This window comes from Homarus americanus, unplaced genomic scaffold (genome assembly GCF_018991925.1).
Source record: "Homarus americanus isolate GMGI-L3 unplaced genomic scaffold, GMGI_Hamer_2.0 scaffold58750, whole genome shotgun sequence".
Lineage (NCBI taxonomy): Eukaryota > Metazoa > Arthropoda > Malacostraca > Decapoda > Nephropidae > Homarus > Homarus americanus.
Genome location: NW_024752661.1, coordinates 1 through 21,334, shown reverse-complemented (window position 1 = coordinate 21,334; position 21,334 = coordinate 1). Strand labels below are relative to the sequence as shown.

Here is a 21,334-nt window from a genome sequence, read left to right as displayed (position 1 = left end):
AAATATATTATGCAAAAACTAACATCTTAAAAGAACAGAATCACATTGATATATTACTGATAAGTAATTATTATATCTTATTGTGGTATTAGTAAGTATATATTAAATGCGTCCTCCGAAAGCGTTAATTTGGTACCAGAGTTTAACAGTTAATTCTTGTATAATATTTCTGATAAACTTCCTACGTGTTCATGTTTGAAGTAATTAATGTATGTATCTAAATAATTTAGCTAAATATCTTTCTCGTCAGAAACGGTCATTATGAATAAACTCATTTATAAATACATCATTACTTGAGGACGAAATCGAACACATTTGCAACAGCCAATCAGGTGTAAGTGTTGAGGAGGGGGCGGGGCTTTAACATACAGTATATATTACCTGTTATTGTTATTATTATTGTTGTTGTTATTGTTTTTGTTTTAAGATGATCTTGGTGGCCACTAAATCATTACACTTATGTAGTAAACACTTAACATATAAGTGATGCTCACATAAACACTTAACACTTACTTATTGACGGGTTTGTGTCGTGGTCCCTGTCCACCGTGGTGAACGACCCGCCATTGTGGTAGTTCAGTCCATCACCCAGTGTACTACTGCTGTTGTACTGCTCCACAGTCAGCCGGTACCTGAGGGAGTTGTGTACAAAACTAAACTTAGTGGTGATCTATACATCACTAATAATATGGACAAAGCCAAGTTATCATGTGGTGCTCTGAGTGTCACAAGTGTTCATTTTATTAGTTTGTTTTGATCGAAATTTGACGGGATAATAATGTATGTCGTTCCTCTCTTTAGGTCAGTGTCTTTTGTGGAGTTTAGTTTAGTCTGTCATCAAATAATGAAAGAAAACCGACAATTATAAGTATTTGTTATTATAAATTGTTAGACCAAGAAAGGCAGCAATATTTAGTTTGTTTATTATGGTAAATGTTTTATTTAGTTTGTGTATAAAAATAATGTTAAGATGAGATATATAATAGGGAGGCCAACATTTACTGACTCTATTATTAACCTTTTTATTGGAACCCAAAACCTGACATAGTAAATAATGTTAAACTAATTATGTGCTTCTGACTTAAATGGTCATTAGTGAAGAGACCAAGTATGTAATATTTGTCCAAAGATATGAGGAGTTGAGTCCTCTGAGCCAGGGGAGAGAGGAGCGACCTATTTAGGCTTATGTTTGAGGTGATAAAAGGTCTAACGTAATCTGTAACGTTGACACACTAAATAATGGAATATTAAAGACTGGCTTCTTTGTCAGGGAGGCTGAGTGGAGTCTATACTGAGTCTTAATATAAGAAAGATATTATGAGGAGTAGTACAACATTTGTTTTAGTTTTTGTATTAAAGTGTAATAATGTATTACTGTGAATGTTTCTGTCATTGTTTAGTAGCGGGTTCAAGTATAAGTGTGAACCAGGAGCTGCCACGAACCTTGCAGCCCACGAGTGAAGGCAGGTTACCTCAGGTGTGTGTTTCTTTAACACCTCATTACTCTCTTAATAAACAATTATATTTGGGTCTATTTTGGGAAGTAAATGTAAGTTTAAGTCTTTGATTTAGCCTTCATAGTTACTGTAAAATACCTACTGACAACCTCATTGTTTCAGCTCGGGTTCATGGACCATAGTTGGTGTAAAGAAAGAAAGTGTTGACAGTTAAGTGGCAGGAGAGTGTGTAACATAAGCGTGCTGGTATACCTGTTGTCCTCAGGAGCGACACGGAACACTCGCCACTCTCCATATCGTTGTTCTCCCTGCAGGTTGGTGGCCTCCACCCTCAGGCGGTAACGTGTCTCTCCACCAGTCAGCGTGTGTAAGTTCTCATTTCCTGTAAGTGAACACAATAACCCACCTTGGCTGATGGTAAGTAAATAAACCTACATTGTGTGATGTTATAGCCATTGGTGGAGTGAACCACAACAAACTACAATAATATATGAGACACCTTACCCAGCCAGTGTTCTCCTTCAGGGTCCCCGAAGCCTTTCTTGTAGTCTTGCCAAGACCGTGTAAAGTTCTCATTGGGAGTTTGATGGTGACGAGCGAGGAACACCGTCCATGACTGTCCCTCTTGTACCTCACAGTACACCCTCACACCTGCTGGTGAACTGACAAACACCTTCATTATAACTACACAACTCTTGTACCTCACAGTACACCCTCACACCTGCTGGTGAACTGACAAACACCTTCATTATAACTACACAACTCTTGTACCTCACAGTACACCCTCACACCTGCTGGTGGTCAACTGACAAACACCTTCATTATAACTACACAACTCTTGTACCTCACAGTACACCCTCACACCTGCTGGTGACCTACTGACTGTCACCCGTCTGGTCCCCGAGATGAGCTAAGGACTGTCAGTTGAGTGAAAATGTCCAAAGGAGGGCCACCAGACTGGTGCCTGCACTACGGCACCTCAGTTATCCAGAGAGATTAGAACGTCTCCAACTGCCTAGCTTATACTATAAACGGACAAGTTAACACAAGTTTATAAACACCTCAGAGGACATTACTCAGTCATATGTTTACACCAGCAGCTGGCAGATGCCCGTCCCACTAGGGGTCACAGCTTAAGGTTGAAGCCGCAGGTCCAGAAAACCGTAAGGATAAACTTTTGTAAAGTGAGAATTGTGAACTGTTGGAACAACCTGCCAGAGAGTGTTGTGTGAACTGTTGGAACAACCTGCCAGAGAGTGCTGTGTGAACTGTTGGAACAACCTGCCAGAGAGTGTTGTGTGAACTGTTGGAACAACCTGCCAGAGAGTGCTGTGTTAACTGTTGGAACAACCTGCCAGAGAGTGCTGTGTGAACTGTTGGAACAACCTGCCAGAGAGTGTTGTGTGTGTGGGGAACTGTTGGGCAACCTGCAGAGAGTGCTGTGTGGCAGACTGTTGGAACAACCTGCCAGAGAGTGTTGTGCGAACTGTTGGAACAACCTGCCAGGAAGTGTTTGTATGAACTGTTGGAACAACCTGCCAGAAATGTTGTGAACTGTTGGAACAACCTGCCGAGAGTGTTTGTGCAGACTGTTGGAACAACCTGCCAGAGAGTGTTGTGTGAACTGTTGGAACAACCTGACAGAGAGTGTTGTGTGAACTGTTGGAACAACCTGCCAGAGAGTGTTGTATGAACTGTTGGAACAACCTGCCAGAGAGTGTTGTGTGAACTGTTGGAACAACCTGCCAGAGAGTGTTGTGTGAACTGTTGGAACAACCTGCCAGAGAGTGTTGTGTGAACTGTTGGAACAACCTGCCAGAGAGTGTTGTGTGAACTGTTGGAACAACCTGCCAGAGAGTGTTGTGTGAACTGTTGGAACAACCTGCCAGAGAGTGTTGTGTGAACTGTTGGAACAACCTGCCAGAGAGTGTTGTGTGAACTCTTTCAAGACCAGACTTAACCAACACTAGGGCAGGTACAGATACATTTTGTGCCCAGTACTTGCCAACAGTGTATAACAGGCAGTCAGAACTTGCCAACAGCGACGTGACCGACTGCCCAAGCGGCTAACAGGCCGATAAAACAATATTGTTAAAGTAACATTTGTATTGTTGATTCAAGTAAGGAAGAACTGGAGTTGTGTGTAATATAATCAGAATATAAACTTTGACTTGGTAAGTAAGTTGTCTTTCTGATGAACAGAATAGTTAAGTCACTCACTACCACCAGGTGTTAGGGATCACTGCTTATTTTACCAGGAGCAACATGAAAACTTAATTATGAGGCCAAGTTCACTAACTCTACCTCTAACACAACATGGCTACCACAACTACTAACACAACAAGGCTACCACAACTACTAACACAACAAGGCTACCACAACTACTAACACAACAAGGCTACCACAACTACTAACACAACAAGGCTACCACAACTACTAACACAACAAGGCTACCACAACTACTAACACAACAAGGCTACCACATCTACTAACACAACAAGGCTACCACAACTACTAACACAACAAGGCTACCACAACTACCAACACAACAAGGCTACCACAACTACTAACACAACAAGGCTACCACAACTACTAACACAACAAGGCTACCACAACTACTAACACAACAAGGCTACCACAACTACTAATACAACAAGGCTACCACAACTACTAACACAACAAGGCTACCACAACTTCTTACTAACACAACAAGGCTACCACAACTACTACAACTACTAACACACAAACATAATACAACTACTAACACAACAAGGCTACTAACTACTAACACAACAAGGCTAACAACAACGCTAACACAACAAGGCTAACACAACTACTAACACAACAAGGCTTCCACAACTACTAACACAACAAGGTTACCACAACTACTAACACAACAAGGCTACCATTAACTACTAACACAACATACAATACAACTACTAACACACATACAATACAACTACTAACACAAATACATACTAAACCATTGACACATAACATAACGATAACACAAATAAGGCTAACAACTACTAACACAAATAAGGATAACAATAACTACTTAACACAACAAGGCTACTAACTACTAACACAAATAAGGTTACTAACTACTAATGACAGCAAGGCTAATAACATTAACACAACAAGGCTACCACAACTACTAACACAACAAGGCTACCACAACTACCAACACAACAAGGCTACCACAACTACTAACACAACAAGGCTACCACATCTACTAACACAACAAGGCTACCACAACTACTAACACAACAAGGCTACCACAACTACCAACACAACAAGGCTACCACAACTACTAACACAACAAGGCTACCACAACTACTAACACAACAAGGCTACCACAACTACTAACACAACAAGGCTACCACAACTACTAATACAACAAGGCTACCACAACTACTAACACAACAAGGCTACCACAACTACTAACACAACAAGGCTACTACAACTACTAACACAACAAGGCTACCACAACTACTAACATAACAAGGCTACCACAACTACTAACACAACAAGGCTACCACAACTACCAACACAAGGTATTTAACACTACCACACATACTAACACAAGGTAATGTAACAAGTAACACTACCACAACTACTAACACAAGGTAATGTAACAAGTAACACTACCACACCTACTAACACAAGGTAATGTAACAAGTAACACTACCACACCTACTAACACAAGGTAATGTAACAAGTAACACTACCACAACTACTAACACAAGGTAATGTAACAAGTAACACTACCACACCTACTAACACAAGGTAATGTAACAAGTAACACTACCACAACTACCAACACAAGGTAATGTAACAAGTAACACTACCACACCTACTAACACAAGGTAATGTAACAAGTAACACTACCACAACTACTAACACAACAAGGTAATGCAACACTACCACACCTACTAACACAAGGTAATGTAACAAGTAACTTACCTCTTGGGATAGATGGTGTGGACTCCGCTCTCCTTCCCTCCCGCCTTGTACACATCCTCACAGTCCCTCACAGGTCTGGTGGTCACAACACAGGTGTTAATATTGTCTTGGAACAAAGACCATCTACAGTTAGACTTATGTGATGATATATTAATGTAATCATAACCTAACCTAACCTGATGCAAAAACTTACCTATGGTAATATTCTAATGTTTTAAAATGTTAACACATCCCCAGTCTTATTGGTAATACTATATAACACACACCTTACTCCTACTGGTAACACTGTCTAGCACACACCTTACTCCTACTGGTAACACTGTCTAGCACACACCTTACTCCTACTGGTAACACTGTCTAGCACACACCTTACTCCTACTGGTAACACTGTCTAGCACACACCTTACTCCTACTGGTAACACTGTCTAGCACACACCTTACTCCTACTGGTAACACTGTCTAGCACACACCTTACTCCTACTGGTAACACTGTCTAGCACACACCTTACTCCTACTGGTAACACTGTCTAGCACACACCTTACTCCTACTGGTAACACTGTCTAGCACACACCTTACTCCTACTGGTAACACTGTCTAGCACACACCTTACTCCTACTGGTAACACTGTCTAGCACACACCTTACTCCTACTGGTAACACTGTCTAGCACACACCTTACTCCTACTGGTAACACTGTCTAGCACACACCTTACTCCTACTGGTAACACTGTCTAGCACACACCTTTCTCCTACTGGTAACACTGTCTAGCACACACCTTACTCCTACTGGCACACACACACCTTACTCCTACTGGTAACACTGTTCCAACACACACCCATTCTACTGCAACACTGCTCCAACACACACCTACTCCTACTGGTAACACTGTCTAGCACACACCTTACCCTACTGGTACTGTTCAGCACACACCTTACTCCCACTGGTAACACTGTCTAGCACACACCCACTCCCTACTGGTAATGACTGTTCAGCACACACCTACTCCCACGGTACTGTCTAGCAATAACACCTTACCCTACTGGTAACACTATGTTCAGTACACACTCATCTACTGGTAACACTGGCTCCAGCACACACCTTAATTCCCACTGGTAACACTGTCTAGCGCACACCTTTACTCCTACTGGTACTGTCTAGCACACACCTTTTACCCTACTGGTAACACTGTCTAGCACACACCTGCCCTACTGGTAACACTGGTTCAGCACACACCTTACTCCTACTGGTAACACTGTCTAGCAAACACCTTACTCCCATTGGTAACATTATTCAGCACAATAGCCTTACTCCTACTGGTAACACGTTCAGCACACACCTTACCCTACTGGTAACACTGTCTCAGCACACACTCTCCTACTGGTAACACTGTCTAGCACACACCTTACTCCTACTGGTAACACTGTCTAGCACACACCTTACTCCTACTGGTAACACTGTCTAGCACACACCTTACTCCTACTGGTAACACTGTCTAGCACACACCTTACTCCTACTGGTAACACTGTCTAGCACACACCTTACTCCTACTGGTAACTTTTTCTTTTCTCCTCTTCACCACTGATCTGCTCGTTAGTCGCGTGGGTGATCGGTCACGTCTCTGTTACACACTATTGGCAAGTACTGGGCATGCACCGGCTCCTGAATGTACCTGAACCTGCTCCAGTGTTGGTCAAGTCTGGTCTTGAAAGAGCTCACACTCGGTGCCGACACAACACTCTCTGGTAGATTGTTCAAAGAGTTCATAACTCTCACTCCGAAAAAGTTTACCCTTCACAGTTTTCTGTACTTGTGGTTTCTTCAGCCTTGAGCTGTGACCCTTGTGGGGCGAGCATCCGCCAGCTCCAAGGTGAGGTCACTCGAATGAGTAGTGCCCTTTGAGATGTATATACACCTCAATTACTGTAGGTCCCCCCTTGCCCGTCTGTAGTATATGCCAGGCAATTTCAGGCGTTCTAATCTCTCAGGGTAGCTGAGGTGCCGAAGTGCTGGCAGCAGCCTGGTGGCCCTCCTTTGAACATTTTCAGTTAACTGACAGTCCCTAGCATATCTCGGGGACCAGACGGGGTGACAGTACTCCAGATGAGGAAGCACTTCATTGATTTATCTCCTTCTCACAATGGCCGAGAACTTCAGTTCAATGTCAACATACACACCCACGTCCTTTTCACATTCACACATCTAGCACATCGCACATCTAGCACACATCTTACTCCTACAGGTACCACTGTGTCTAATGTTTCCACATATACTGTACATTTAACACTGCTACTCATTACTACTTTGCTGTCACTCGGAATCAAGTATGACGATCATCCAGCTATGATACAATGATATGAGCTATTAAGGAAGTCACCTCGGTTGGTGAGTTCTGAGGTGACTAAAGAGCAGGCATGGGGCGATTAAGTTTAAAATTTTACTAGTTAAGTTAAGCCATTTTAATTTTCTCCGGTTAAGTTAAATTAAGTTAACCAGTCTGTGTCAAATCAGGGCCTGATGGAGGATAGCTGAGGTGGGTTAGCTCTGGATGCTGTAGGACCTGCTGGGTAGTCATTACATCCTTATTAGTGTTTAGGTTGAACTGTGAATGGTAGTGCTCTTTCCAGCACTGAAGGAGGCCTTCATTGTCTTGAAATAGGGAGTTACCGTCGGGTGAGCAGAGAGGGGGGCTGCGCAATTAGTGATTGGTTATGTTAGGATAACATGGTTGATTTTGGTTATGTTAGGTTAAGTTATACACAAGTTTAATGTAAGTTAACATCGTTAGTTTTGGTTAATTTATATTATATGAGTAAATTAATTTAACTTACTGTTTTGAAAAATATTGGAGACGTTCTTCAAGGTTTTGTATTGTGTTGTGTTGTGTGTTTATGGTGTTGTTCTGTATGTTTATGGTGTTGTTCTGTATGTTTATGGTGTGTTCTTTGTCGGTAATAAGGGCTTGTTGTGTGTTTATGGTGTGTTCTTTGTCGGTAATAAGGGCTTGTTGTGTGTTTATGGTGTTGTTTTGTATGTTTATGGTGTGTTCTTTGTCGGTAATAAGGGCTTGTTGTGTGTTTATGGTGTTGTTCTGTGTGTTTATGGTGTGTTCTTTGTCGGTAATAAGGGCTTGTTGTGTGTTTATGGTGTTGTTCTGTGTGTTTATGGTGTGTTCTTTTGGTTTGGTAATAAGGGCTTCTTGTTGTGTTTATGGTGTTGATCTGTGTGTTTATGGTGTGTTCTTTTGGTTTGGTAATATGGGCTTGTTGTGTGTTTATGGTGTTGTTCTGTGTGTTTATGGTGTGTTCTTTGTCGGTAATAAGGGCTTGTTGTGTGTTTATGGTGTTGTTCTGTGTGTTTATAATGTGTTCTTTGTCGGTAATAAGGGCTTGTTGAGTGTTTATGGTGTTGTTCTGTGTGTTTATGGTGTGTTCTTTGTCGGTAATAAGGGCTTGTTGTGTGTTTATGGTGTTGTTCTGTGTGTTTATGATGTGTTCTTTGTCGGTAATAAGGGCTTGTTGAGTGTTTATGGTGTTGTTCTGTGTGTTTATAATGTGTTCTTTGTCGGTAATAAGGGCTTGTTGTGTGTTTATGGTGTTGTTCTGTGTGTTTATGGTGTGTTCTTTGTCGGTAATAAGGGCTTGTTGTGTGTTTATGGTGTTGTTCTGTGTTTATATGGTGTTGTTCTTTGTCGGTAATAAGGGCTTGTTGTGTGTTTATGGTGTTGTTCTGTGTGTTTATGGTGTGTTCTTTGTCGGTAATAAGGGCTTGTTGTGTGTTTATGGTGTTGTTCTGTGTGTTTATGGTGTGTCTTTGGTTTGCACAAGGGCTTGTTGTGTGTTTATGGTGTTGTTCTGTGTGTTTATGGTGTGTTCTTTGTCGGTAGCCAGGCTTGTTGTGTGTTTATGGTGTTGGATCTGTGTGTTTATGGTGTGTCTTTTGTCGGTAATAAGGGCTTGTTGTGGTGTTTATGGTGTTGTTCTGTGTGTTTATGGTGTGTTCTTTGTCGGTAATAAGGGCTTATTGTGTGTTTATGGTGTTGTTCTGTGTGTTTATGGTGTGTTCTTTTGTCGGTAATAAGGGCTTGTTGTGTGTTTATGGTGTTGTTCTGTGTGTTTATGGTGTGTTCTTTGTTGGTAATAAGGGCTTGTTGAGTGTTTATGGTGTTGTTCTGTGTGTTTATGGTGTGTTCTTTGTCGGTAATAAGGGCTTGTTGTGTGTTTATGGTGTTGTGTTGAGTGTTTATGGTGTTGTTTCGGTGTGTTTATGGTGTGTTCTTTTGTCGGCACAAGGGCTTGTTGACTGTTTGCGGTGTTGTTCTGTGTGTTTATGGTGTGTTCTTTTACGGTAATATGGCTTGTTGCAGTTTATGGTGTTGTGTTGAGTGTTTATGGTGTTGTTCTGTGGGTTTATGGTGCGTTCTTTGTCGGCAATATGGTTGTTGAGTGTTTATGGTGTTGTTCTGTGTGTTTATGGTGTGTTCTTTTGTTTGCATTAAGGGCTTTTGTTGAGTGTTTATGGTGTTGTTCTGTGTGTTTATGATGTGTTCTTTGTCGGTAATAAGGGCTTGTTGAGTGTTTATGGTGTTGTTCTGTGTGTTTATGGTGTGTTCTTTGTCGGTAATAAGGGCTTGGTGTGTGTTTATGGTGTAGTGTTGAGTGTTTATGGTGTTGTTCTGTGTGTTTATGGTGTGTTCTTTGTCGGTAATAAGGGCTTGTTGAGTGTTTATGGTGTTGTTCTGTGTGTTTATGATGTGTTCTTTGTCGGTAATAAGGGCTTGTTGAGTGTTTATGGTGTTGTTCTGTGTGTTTGGCGGTGTGTTCTTTGTCGGCACAAGGGCTTGTTGAGTGTTTGCGGTGTTGTTTCAGTGGTTATGGTGTGTTCTTTGTCGGTAATAAGGGCTTGTTGTGTGTTTATGGTGTTGTTCTGTATGTTTATGGTGTGTTCTTTGTCGGTAATAAGGGCTTGTTGTGTGTTTATGGTGTTGATCTGTGTGTTTATGGTGTGTTCTTTGTCGGTAATAAGGGCTTGTTGTGTGTTTATGGTGTTGTTCTGTGTGTTTATGGTGTGTTCTTTGTCGGTAATAAGGGCTTGTTGTGTGTTTATGGTGTTGTTCTGTGTGTTTATGGTGTGTTCTTTGTCGGTAATAAGGGCTTGTTGTGTGTTTATGGTGTTGTTCTGTGTGTTTATGGTATTGTGTTGTGTGATTATGGTGTTATTGAGGTGTTGAATTATTTCCTGGTTCATAAAGAGCTGTTCAGTCTTTAGCTGGACGCCTGCCTCCAGGGTAACCACCTTGTGCTGGAACTGCTTTACTTCTGTTAAATTATAATAATGTAAATAATCCTATATCGTCAAGGTACCATACGTTAATGTTGTCCATTATATTAACAAAAATAGTTTATGAATTAACTAATATACTGTATGACTGTATGACGACTTATTAGACACAGTAACTAACTTGTTCTGTGTGTATGACTGTATGACGACTTATTATACACAGTAACTACCTTGTTCTGTGTGTATGACTGAATGACGACTTATTATACACAGTAACTACCTTGTTCTGTGTGTATGACTGTATGACGACTAATTATACACAGTAATTAACTTGTTCTGTGTGTATGACTGTATGACGACTTATTATACACAGTAACTACCTTGTTCTGTGGTAGCCCTTGACGCTGTATGACGACTTATTATACACAGTAACTACCTTGTTCTGTGTGTGTATGACTGTATATGACGACTTGTATACACAGTAACTACCTTTGTTCTGTGTGTATGACTGTATGACGACTTATTATACACATTAACTACCTTGTTCTGTGTGTATGACTGAATAACGACTTATTATACACGAGATAACTACTGTTCTGTGTGTATATTTGTATGACTTGACTTATTATACACAGTAACTACCTTGTTCTGTGTATGACTGAATGACGACATATTTTACTCAGCAACTACCTTGTTCTGTGTGTATGACTGTATGACGACTTATTATACACAGTAACTACCTTGTTCTGTGTGTATGACTGTATGACGACATATTATACACAGTAACTACCTTGTTCTGTGTGTATGACTGAATGACGACATATTTTACTCAGCAACTACCTTGTTCTGTGTGTATGACTGTATGACGACTTATTATACACAGTAACTACCTTGTTCTGTGTGTATGACTGTATGACGACATATTAGACACAGTAATTAACTTGTTCTGTGTGTATGACTGTATGACGACTTATTATACACAGTAACTACCTTGTTCTGTGTGTATGACTGTATGCCGACTTATTAGACACAGTAATTAACTTGTTCTGTGTGTATGACTGTATGACGACTTATTATACACAGTAACTACCTTGTTCTGTGTGTATGACTGTATGACGACTTATTATACACAGTAACTACCTTGTTCTGTGTGTATGACTGAATGACGACATATTTTACACAGCAACTACCTTGTTCTGTGTGTATGACTGTATGACGACTTACTTATTATACACAGTAACTACCTTGTTCTGTGTGTATGACTGAATGACGACTTATTATACACAGTAACTACCTTGTTCTGTGTGTATGACTGTATGACGATCATTACACACAAAACTACCTTTGTTCTGTGTGTACACTGTAAGACGATTCTATTATACAGTAACTACCTTGTTCTGTGTGTGTATGACTGTATGACGATCTTCAAATACACAGCAACTACCCGTTCTGTGTATGACTGTATGACGATTCTAAAATACACAGCAACTAATTTTGTTCTGTGTGTATGACTGAATGACGATATATTATACAGTAACCACTTGTTCTGTGTATGATCATGCCGACTTATTATACACAGTAACCACTTTGTTCTGTGTGTATGACTGTATGACGACTTATTATACACAGTAACTACTTTGTTCTGTGTGTATGACTGTATGACGACTTATTATACACAGTAACTACCTTGTTCTGTGTGTATGACTGTATGACGACTTATTATACACAGTAACTACTTTGTTCTGTGTGTATGACTGTATGACGACTTATTATACACAGTAACCACCTTGTTCTGTGTGTATGACTGTATGACGACTTATTATACACAGTAACTACCTTGTTCTGTGTGTATGACTGTATGACGACTTATTATACACAGTAACTACCTTGTTCTGTGTGTATGACTGTATGACGACTTATTATACACAGTAACTACCTTGTTCTGTGTGTATGACTGTATGATTTATTACAGTATTCACAGTGTTCACACTTGTTCTGTGTAAAAGGATCATGACGACTTATTATACACATTAACTACCTTGTTCTGTGTGTATGACTGTATGACGACTTATTAGACACAGTAACTACCTTGTTCTGTGTGTATGACTGTATGACGACTTATTATACACAGTAAATACCTTGTTCTGTGTGTATGACTGTATGACGACTTATTAGACACAGTAACTACCTTGTTCTGTGTGTATGACTGTATGACGACATATTATCCACCGTAACTACCTTGTTCTGTGTGTATAACTGTATGACGACATATTATACCTGTGCTAAAACTACCTTTGTTCTGTGTGTGTATGACTGCATGATTTGATATATTATGTTGGCAGCAACTAATTTTGTTCTGTGTGTGTATGACTGAATGACGACATATTTTACACAGTAACTACCTTGTTCTGTGTGTATGACTGCATGACGATTCTATTATGCCACAGTAACCACCTTGTTCTGTGTGTATGACTGTGGCGATTTGACTTATTATACAATACAGTAACTAATTTTGTTCTGTGTGTATGACTGTATGACGACTTATTATACACAGTAACTACCTTGTTCTGTGTGTATGACTGTATGACGACTTATTATACACAGCAACTACCTTGTTCTGTGTGTATGACTGTATGCCGACTTATTATACACAGTAACTACCTTGTTCTGTGTGTATGACTGTATGAAGACTTATTATACACAGTAACTACCTTGTTCTGTGTGTATGACTGTATGCCGACTTATTATACACAGTAACTACCTTGTTCTGTGTGTATGACTGTATGACGACTTATTATACACAGTAACTACCTTGTTCTGTGTGTATGACTGAATGACGACATATTTTACTCAGCAACTACCTTGTTCTGTGTGTATGACTGTATGACGACTTATTATACACAGTAACTACCTTGTTCTGTGTGTATTGCTGTCTGACGACTTATTATACACAGTAACTACCTTGTTCTGTGTGTATGACTGTATGACGACTTATTATACACAGTAACTACCTTGTTCTGTGTGTATGACTGTATGACGACTTATTATACACAGTAACTACCTTGTTCTGTGTGTATGACTGTATGACGACATACACAGTAACTACCTTGTTCTGACTATGACGACATTATTATACCTGTGTGTATGACTGTATGACGACTTATTATACACAGTAACTACCTTGTTCTGTGTGTATGACTGTATGACGACTATTATACACAGTAACTACCTTTGTTCTGTGTGTATGACTGTATGACGACTTATTATACACAGTAACTACCTTGTTCTGTGTGTATGACTGTATGACGACTTATTATACACAGTAACTACCTTGTTCTGTGTGTATGACTGTATGACGACTTATTATACACAGTAACTACCTTGTTCTGTGTGTATGACTGTATGACGACTTATTATACACAGTAACTACCTTGTTCTGTGTGTATGACTGTATGACGACTTATTATACACAGTAACTACCTTGTTCTGTGTGTATGACTGTATGACGACTTATTATACACAGTAACTACCTTGTTCTGTGTGTATGACTGTATGACGACTTATTATACACAGTAACTACCTTGTTCTGTGTGTATGACTGTATGACGACTTATTATACACAGTAACTACCTTGTTCTGTGTGTATGACTGTATGACGACTTATTATACACAGTAACTACCTTGTTCTGTGTGTATGACTGTATGCCGACTTATTATACACAGTAACTACCTTGTTCTGTGTGTATGACTGTATGAAGACTTATTATACACAGTAACTACCTTGTTCTGTGTGTATGACTGTATGACGACTTATTATGCACAGTAACTACTTTGTTCTGTGTGTATGACTGTATGACGACTTATTATACACAGTAACTACCTTGTTCTGTGTGTATGACTGTATGACGACTTAAAATACACAGTAATTACCTTGTTCTGTGTGTATGACTGTATGACGACTTATTATACACAGTAACTACTTTGTTCTGTGTGTATGACTGTATGACGACTTAAAATACACAGAAGCTACCTTGTTCTGTGTGTATGACTGTATGACGACATATTATACACAGTAACTACCTTGTTCTGTGTGTATGACTGTATGCCGACTTATTATACACAGTAACTACCTTGTTCTGTGTGTATTACTGTATGCCGACTTATTATACACAGTAACTACCTTGTTCTGTGTGTATGATTGTATGCCGACTTATTATACACAGTAATTAACTTGTTCTGTGTGTATGACTGTATGACGACTTATTATACACAGTAACTTACTTGTTCTGTGTGTATGACTGTATGACGACTTAATATACACAGTAACTACCTTGTTCTGTGTGTATGACTGTATGACGACTTATTATACACAGTAACTTACTTGTTCTGTGTGTATGACTGTATGACGACTTATTATACACAGTAACTACCTTGTTCTGTGTGTATGACTGTATGACGACTTATTATACACAGTATTTACCTTTTTCTGTGTGTATGACTGTATGACGACTTATTATACACAGTAACTACCTTGTTCTGTGTGTATGCCTGTATGACGATTTGTTATACACAGTAACTACCTTGTTCTGTGTGTATGGCTGTATGACGACGTATTATACACGGTAACTAACTTATTCTGTGTGTAATGATTGATTGTCAGACCAAAGCTTACAGCCCAGAATTATGTCACATATAACAACAAGTACACTACAGACCTCGTGGTACCACCACATTCCGGGTTGATACACCTCAGGTCGACCCAAGGGACTTGACCTCGCCCGCTAATGACGTGAGCCGGTGACTTACCACCGCACCTAGCCAAGACACCTGGCCAGGACCACACCTGCACACAATTATCCAGATCAAACCAGTTTAGTGTTAATTGTTAGAGGTCAGAAGCCGGCTGGGCCGACCCCATATAAAGGCCCTACAGTCCCGTCCACGGGCATTCGACATTCGATTACGATTATCATTCTGATCCTGGTCATACTGATTCTCATTCTGGTTGCTGTCATCTCTCTCCCGTTCGGGTCGTCACTCGGTTCACTAAGCAGAGTCACGCACGTCCCCTCCCCAGGTCGGGAGGGAGACCTCCCGACCAGACCACGGCATCGCCAGCTAAGCAGATTCTCCCATAGGAGGCAGCCCAGCCAGCACTCACTGGGCCTACGTCAGGGTACACGTGAGTCTTGTCAGAACGTCCTAGGGTGAGTTACCTACTGTGGGAAGTGTATTCATTCAGGTGTGTCCGAGAGTCAGTGTCAAGTAACGTAAAGCATAATGTGTTAGTACCCCGATATAATAGTGATATTAATGTGTCCATGTCATTGAGTGAATTAATAAATAGTTGTTCGAAGAGGTGTTTAACAAGTTGTCCCTTTAAGAAGTAATATACATGTATTGACATACGAGATAAGATAAGCGTAGTGACGTAGTGACGCTGTGCAAACAACATCCAGGCCACGCTACCAAGTTTCCTATCTTTACATTCCTACTCTCTATACTTCCTACCTATATATGTAATTCTCTTCTTGTGAGTTTTGTCTCATTACAATGGTGTCAGCGTACTTAACGTAACTCACGCCTTCCCTCGGTTAGCCATAACACCTGGCTCGTTAGTTCAAAAGTGCGTGATAAGAAGTTCCTGCGTAGTAGCGTGAAAAGTGTCCTAGTGTGTCACCGTTACAGCTCGAGTAAATGTCTCTTGTGGTGGTATGTGCGAATTTTTAATAGAAATATGTTCAGTGCTTAACGTTATTTCTCAGTGTCACCCGCTATCTGTGGCATTCTCAGTCGCCCAAGTGCAGTTTGATTGTTGGTCAGTGTTAAATGTAGCCATTGTGTTTCAGTGATGAAAGCGGTGTCTGTACTAACTGTTATAACTTAACATGTCTTTTAACCTACATCCTCCTCCCTGTCCTAATCCTAACCTCACCCTCCTTACCCTTCCTCCCATCCCTGCCCCGCCCTGCCCGCCCCTCCGTTCCGTGCCCTCTCCCCGCCCCGCAAAGCCTCGGCCTGGCCCGATCAACCACGCCTCGGCTCCTCCCCACCTCACCCGCAACGCACCAGCCTGGCTGGGCCTGGCCAGCCTCGCCTCGCCCAGTGCCGCCCAGCCCCGCCTCGCCCCACCCCGCTCGTGTGACCTCACGTCCTTCTGACCCGCCCCGCCTCGCTTGACCACACTGATTCCCCGTCTTTTGTCCCGTGAGCTGTGTGTTGATGATGATGGTTAATATAAAGTAATATTGCGATGAATGCAGAGCTGCACTCAGTGTATTTTTATGCTATTATGATTTGTGATGTACTCTTTGACGCGCAGTGATAAATGATATTCAGTGTAGTGCGCAGAGCTTCACTCCCCGACCCAGCCTGATGAGAACATTGTCGTGACGGAAATGATAGTTGCCAAACATTGGCGTAACGTATAAAGTAAACTTTTTTTTTGCGAATGCACTTCCAACTAATCCATCACCCCTTTAGGATTGTTTCTCTGTCAAATGTCACTCACAGTACCACCCATGGCCAGCCGGACGTCAACCACAGTACATACGAGCAGAGAAGAACCAGCATGATGAAAGCAGCGTGATGAATGCAGCTTGATGAAGGCAGCACGAAACCCACCACACACCACGTCACTTCTTTCAAGTCCTCCCTTGGTCTAGGATTAAGAAGATTTTATATTTTTCTACTTTAGGAAGTTAAAGAGTGTGGAACGAACCGCCACACAACGAACCCTGGTGAGCCCAGCCAGGGAGGGATTCACCACTGTGGAAGGTGTAAGACAGGACGGTCTTTGGTCTCGCCGACACTCACGTACGGAGGGCGAGCCCTGGTCCGCGGAACCTGCCTTACGAGTCATCTAAGGAGACGACAGCCCAAGCAGTGGACCGGCCTTCATCCCGGCCGGAGGGGGCCGACGGCAGATGAACAGAAAATCGTCTGGAATATGTTGAAAATGATGATGTTGCAGAGAAGAAATACAGATGGAGCAGAAAAATTCATCTGGAATATGAAAATGAAGATGTATAAAGAAACGCAGATGAGCAGAAAAATTCGTCTGGAATATGAAAATGAAGATGTATAAAGAAACGCAGATGAACAGAAAATTCGTCTGGAATATGAAAATGATGATGTACTAAGAAAAAAGGAAGATGGAACAGAAAATTCATCTAGAAGACGTTGAAAATGAGGCTCTAAACGTAGAGGAAGAACGCAGATGGGACAGAAAACTCGTCTGGAATAGTATAGAAACCAGGAGGAAGTGAGAAGAAGTCAGAAGGTGTGGAGAAACAACCTACAAGGTGCGGTATATGAAGAAAGAAGACAGAAGATGTGCTGTCCTGACATCACAAGAAAGTCGATGATGAAGGACCAACCGACTACAGCTGCTGAGCTGCCGCCATCCCCTGTTTTTCAGATACCAGCTGGATGGAAGACGTGAGCTATGCCGGACCCAACTAATGTACTGATGTTGTTGATGTATAATAAAAAGATATCAATACCCTAATATGTGAAGTAGGAACATTTTTTGTGTATTTTGAAGTATTTTCTCTGATTTTGTTGATGTTTACTACAAAGAATGTCTTTTTTTAGTCTCACTTTTTTCTATGAGTTCATTTGATCAATGTCTTGGACTATGAAACACGATGTTGTAGCTATATTACTGACTGAGATGAATTATTATTTTGACATGGGCTGATAAGGAAATGTAACACCTGTTATTGTTTGTAGAATGTGATTTGCAAGGTTGCCTCGGACACTATGCTACATATGAAGGATTTTTTCATTCTATGTTCACTTGCTATGTTTCCTTTTTCTCCTGGCATAGAAGCTTTGATCTTGGCGGGAGGTATAGTGAGCTTTGTCAGATCAAACTAGCGCCAGTAGAAAAACATACACCTATGAGATTGTTGTTTGTAAATGTGAGACTATGTTATCGCCCCAGGGATTATCTTTGACACCACACGTGATGTTGCTGTCTATATGTGACATCAGTCTCTGTGATGAAGCTTTGGTCTTGGCGGGAGGTGTAATGATTGATTGTCAGACCAAAGCTTAAAGCCCAGAATTATGTCACATATAACAACAAGTACACTACAGACCTCGTGGTACCACCACATTCCGGGTTGACACACCTCAGGTCGACCCAAGGGACTTGACCTCGCCCGCTAATGACGTGAGCCGGTGACCTACAACCGCACCTAGCCAAGACACCTGGCCAGGACCACACCTGCACACAATTATCCAGATCAAACCAGTTTAGTGTTAATTGTTAGAGGTCAGAAGCCGGCTGGGCCGACCCCATATAAAGGCCCTACAGTCCCGTCCACGGGCATTCGATTATCGATTATCATTCTGATCCTGGTCATACTGATTCTCATTCTGGTTGCTGTCATCTCTCTCCCGTTCGGGTCGTCACTCGGTTCACTAAGCAGAGTCACGCACGTCCCCTCCCCAGGTCGGGAGGGAGACCTCCCGACCAGACCACGGCATCGCCAGCTAAGCAGACTTCTCCCATAGGAGGCAGCCCAGCCAGCACTCACTGGGCCTACGTCAGGGTACACGTGAGTCTTGTCAGAACGTCCTAGGGTGAGTTACCTACTGTGGGAAGTGTATTCATTCAGGTGTGTCCGAGAGTCAGTGTCAAGTAACGTAAAGCATAATGTGTTAGTACCCCGATATAATAGTGATATTAATGTGTCCATGTCATTGAGTGAATTAATAAATAGTTGTATCGAAGAGGTGTTTAACAAGTTGTCCCTTTAAGAAGTGATATATGTGTATTGACATACGAGATAAGATAAGCGTAGTGACGCTGTGCAAACAACATCCAGGCCACGCTACCAAGTTTCCTATCTTTACATTCCTACTCTCTATACTTCCTACCTATATATGTAATTCTCTTCTTGTGAGATTTGTCTCATTATATGTGTGTATGACTGTATGACGACTTATTATACACAGTAACTACCTTGTTCTGTGTGTATGACTGTATGACGACATATTATACACAGTAACTACCTTGTTCTGTGTGTATGACTGTATGACGACTTATTATACACAGTAACTACCTTGTTCTGTGTGTATGACTGTATGACGACATAGTATTCACAGTAACTACCTTGTTCTGTGTGTATGACTGTATGACGACTTATTATACACAGTAACTACCTTGTTCTGTGTGTATGACTGTATGACGACTTATTATACACAGTAACTACCTTGTTCTGTGTGTATGACTGTATGACGACTTATTATACACAGTAACTACCTTGTCCTATGTGTATGACTGTATGACGACTTATTATACACAGTAATTAACTTGTTCTGTGTGTATGACTGTATGACGACTTATTATACACAGTAACTACCTTGTTCTGTGTTTATGACTGTATGACGACTTATTATACACAGTAACTACGTTGTTCTATGTGTATGACTGTATGACGACTTATTATACACAGTAATTAACTTGTTCTGTGTGTATGACTGTATGACGACTTATTATACACAGTAACTACCTTGTTCTGTGTTTTTGACTGTATGACGACTTATTATACACAGTAACTACGTTGTTCTGTGTGTATGACTGTATGACGACTTATTATACACAGTAACTACCTTGTTCTGTGTTTATGACTGTATGACGACTTATTATACACAGTAACTACCTTGTTCTATGTGTATGACTGTATGACGACTTATTATACACAGTAATTAACTTGTTCTGTGTGTATGACTGTATGACGACTTATTATACACAGTAACTACCTTGTTCTGTGTTTATGACTGTATGACGACTTATTATACACAGTAACTACGTTGTTCTGTGTGTATGACTGTATGACGACTTATTATACATAGCAACTACCTTGTTCTGTGTGTATGACTGTATGACGACTTAAAATACACAGTAACTACCTTGTTCTGTGTGTATGACTGTATGACGACTTATTATACACAGTAACTACCTTGTTATGTGTGTATGACTGTATGCCGACTCTATTAAGGCTGTTGGTAACTACCTTTGTTCTGTGTGTACATCAGTATGACGACTTATTACACATAGTAACTACTTTGGTTTTGTGTGTATGACTGTATGACGACTTATTATACACAGTAAATTACCTTGTTCTGTGTGTATGACTGTATGACGACTTATTATATATAGCAACTACCTTGTTCTGTGTGTAGCGACTGTATGATGCAAATACACAGTAACTACCTTGTTCTGTGTGTATGACTGTATGCCGACTTATTATACACAGTAACTACCTTGTTCTGTGTGTATGACTGTATGACGACTTATTATACACAGTAACTACTTTGTTCTGTGTGTATGACTGTATGACGACTTATTATACACAGTAACTACCTTGTTCTGTGTGTATGACTGTATGACGACTTATTATACATAGCAACTACCTTGTTCTGTGTGTATGACTGTATGACGACTTAAAATACACAGTAACTACCTTGTTCTGTTTGTATGACTGTATGACGACTTATTATACACAGTAACTACCTTGTTCTGTGTGTATGACTGTATGCCGACTTATTATACACAGTAACTACCTTGTTCTGTGTGTATGACTGTATGACGACTTAAAATACACAGTAAGTACCTTGT

General features: G+C 40.8%; 1 protein-coding gene across 1 annotated transcript; it reads right to left on the bottom strand.

Annotated features, from left to right (window-relative positions):
* Positions 1 to 487: 487 nt before the first annotated feature.
* Positions 488 to 8,384, bottom strand: LOC121855164 (fibrinogen-like protein 1; the record flags this gene model as incomplete). The annotated part of the gene is made up of 5 exons (XM_042350033.1): positions 488 to 632; positions 1,710 to 1,839; positions 1,962 to 2,119; positions 5,424 to 5,498; positions 8,253 to 8,384. Coding segments are annotated over 5 exons (625 nt in total), but the record flags the coding sequence as incomplete, so codon positions are not given.
* Positions 8,385 to 21,334: the final 12,950 nt, after the last annotated feature.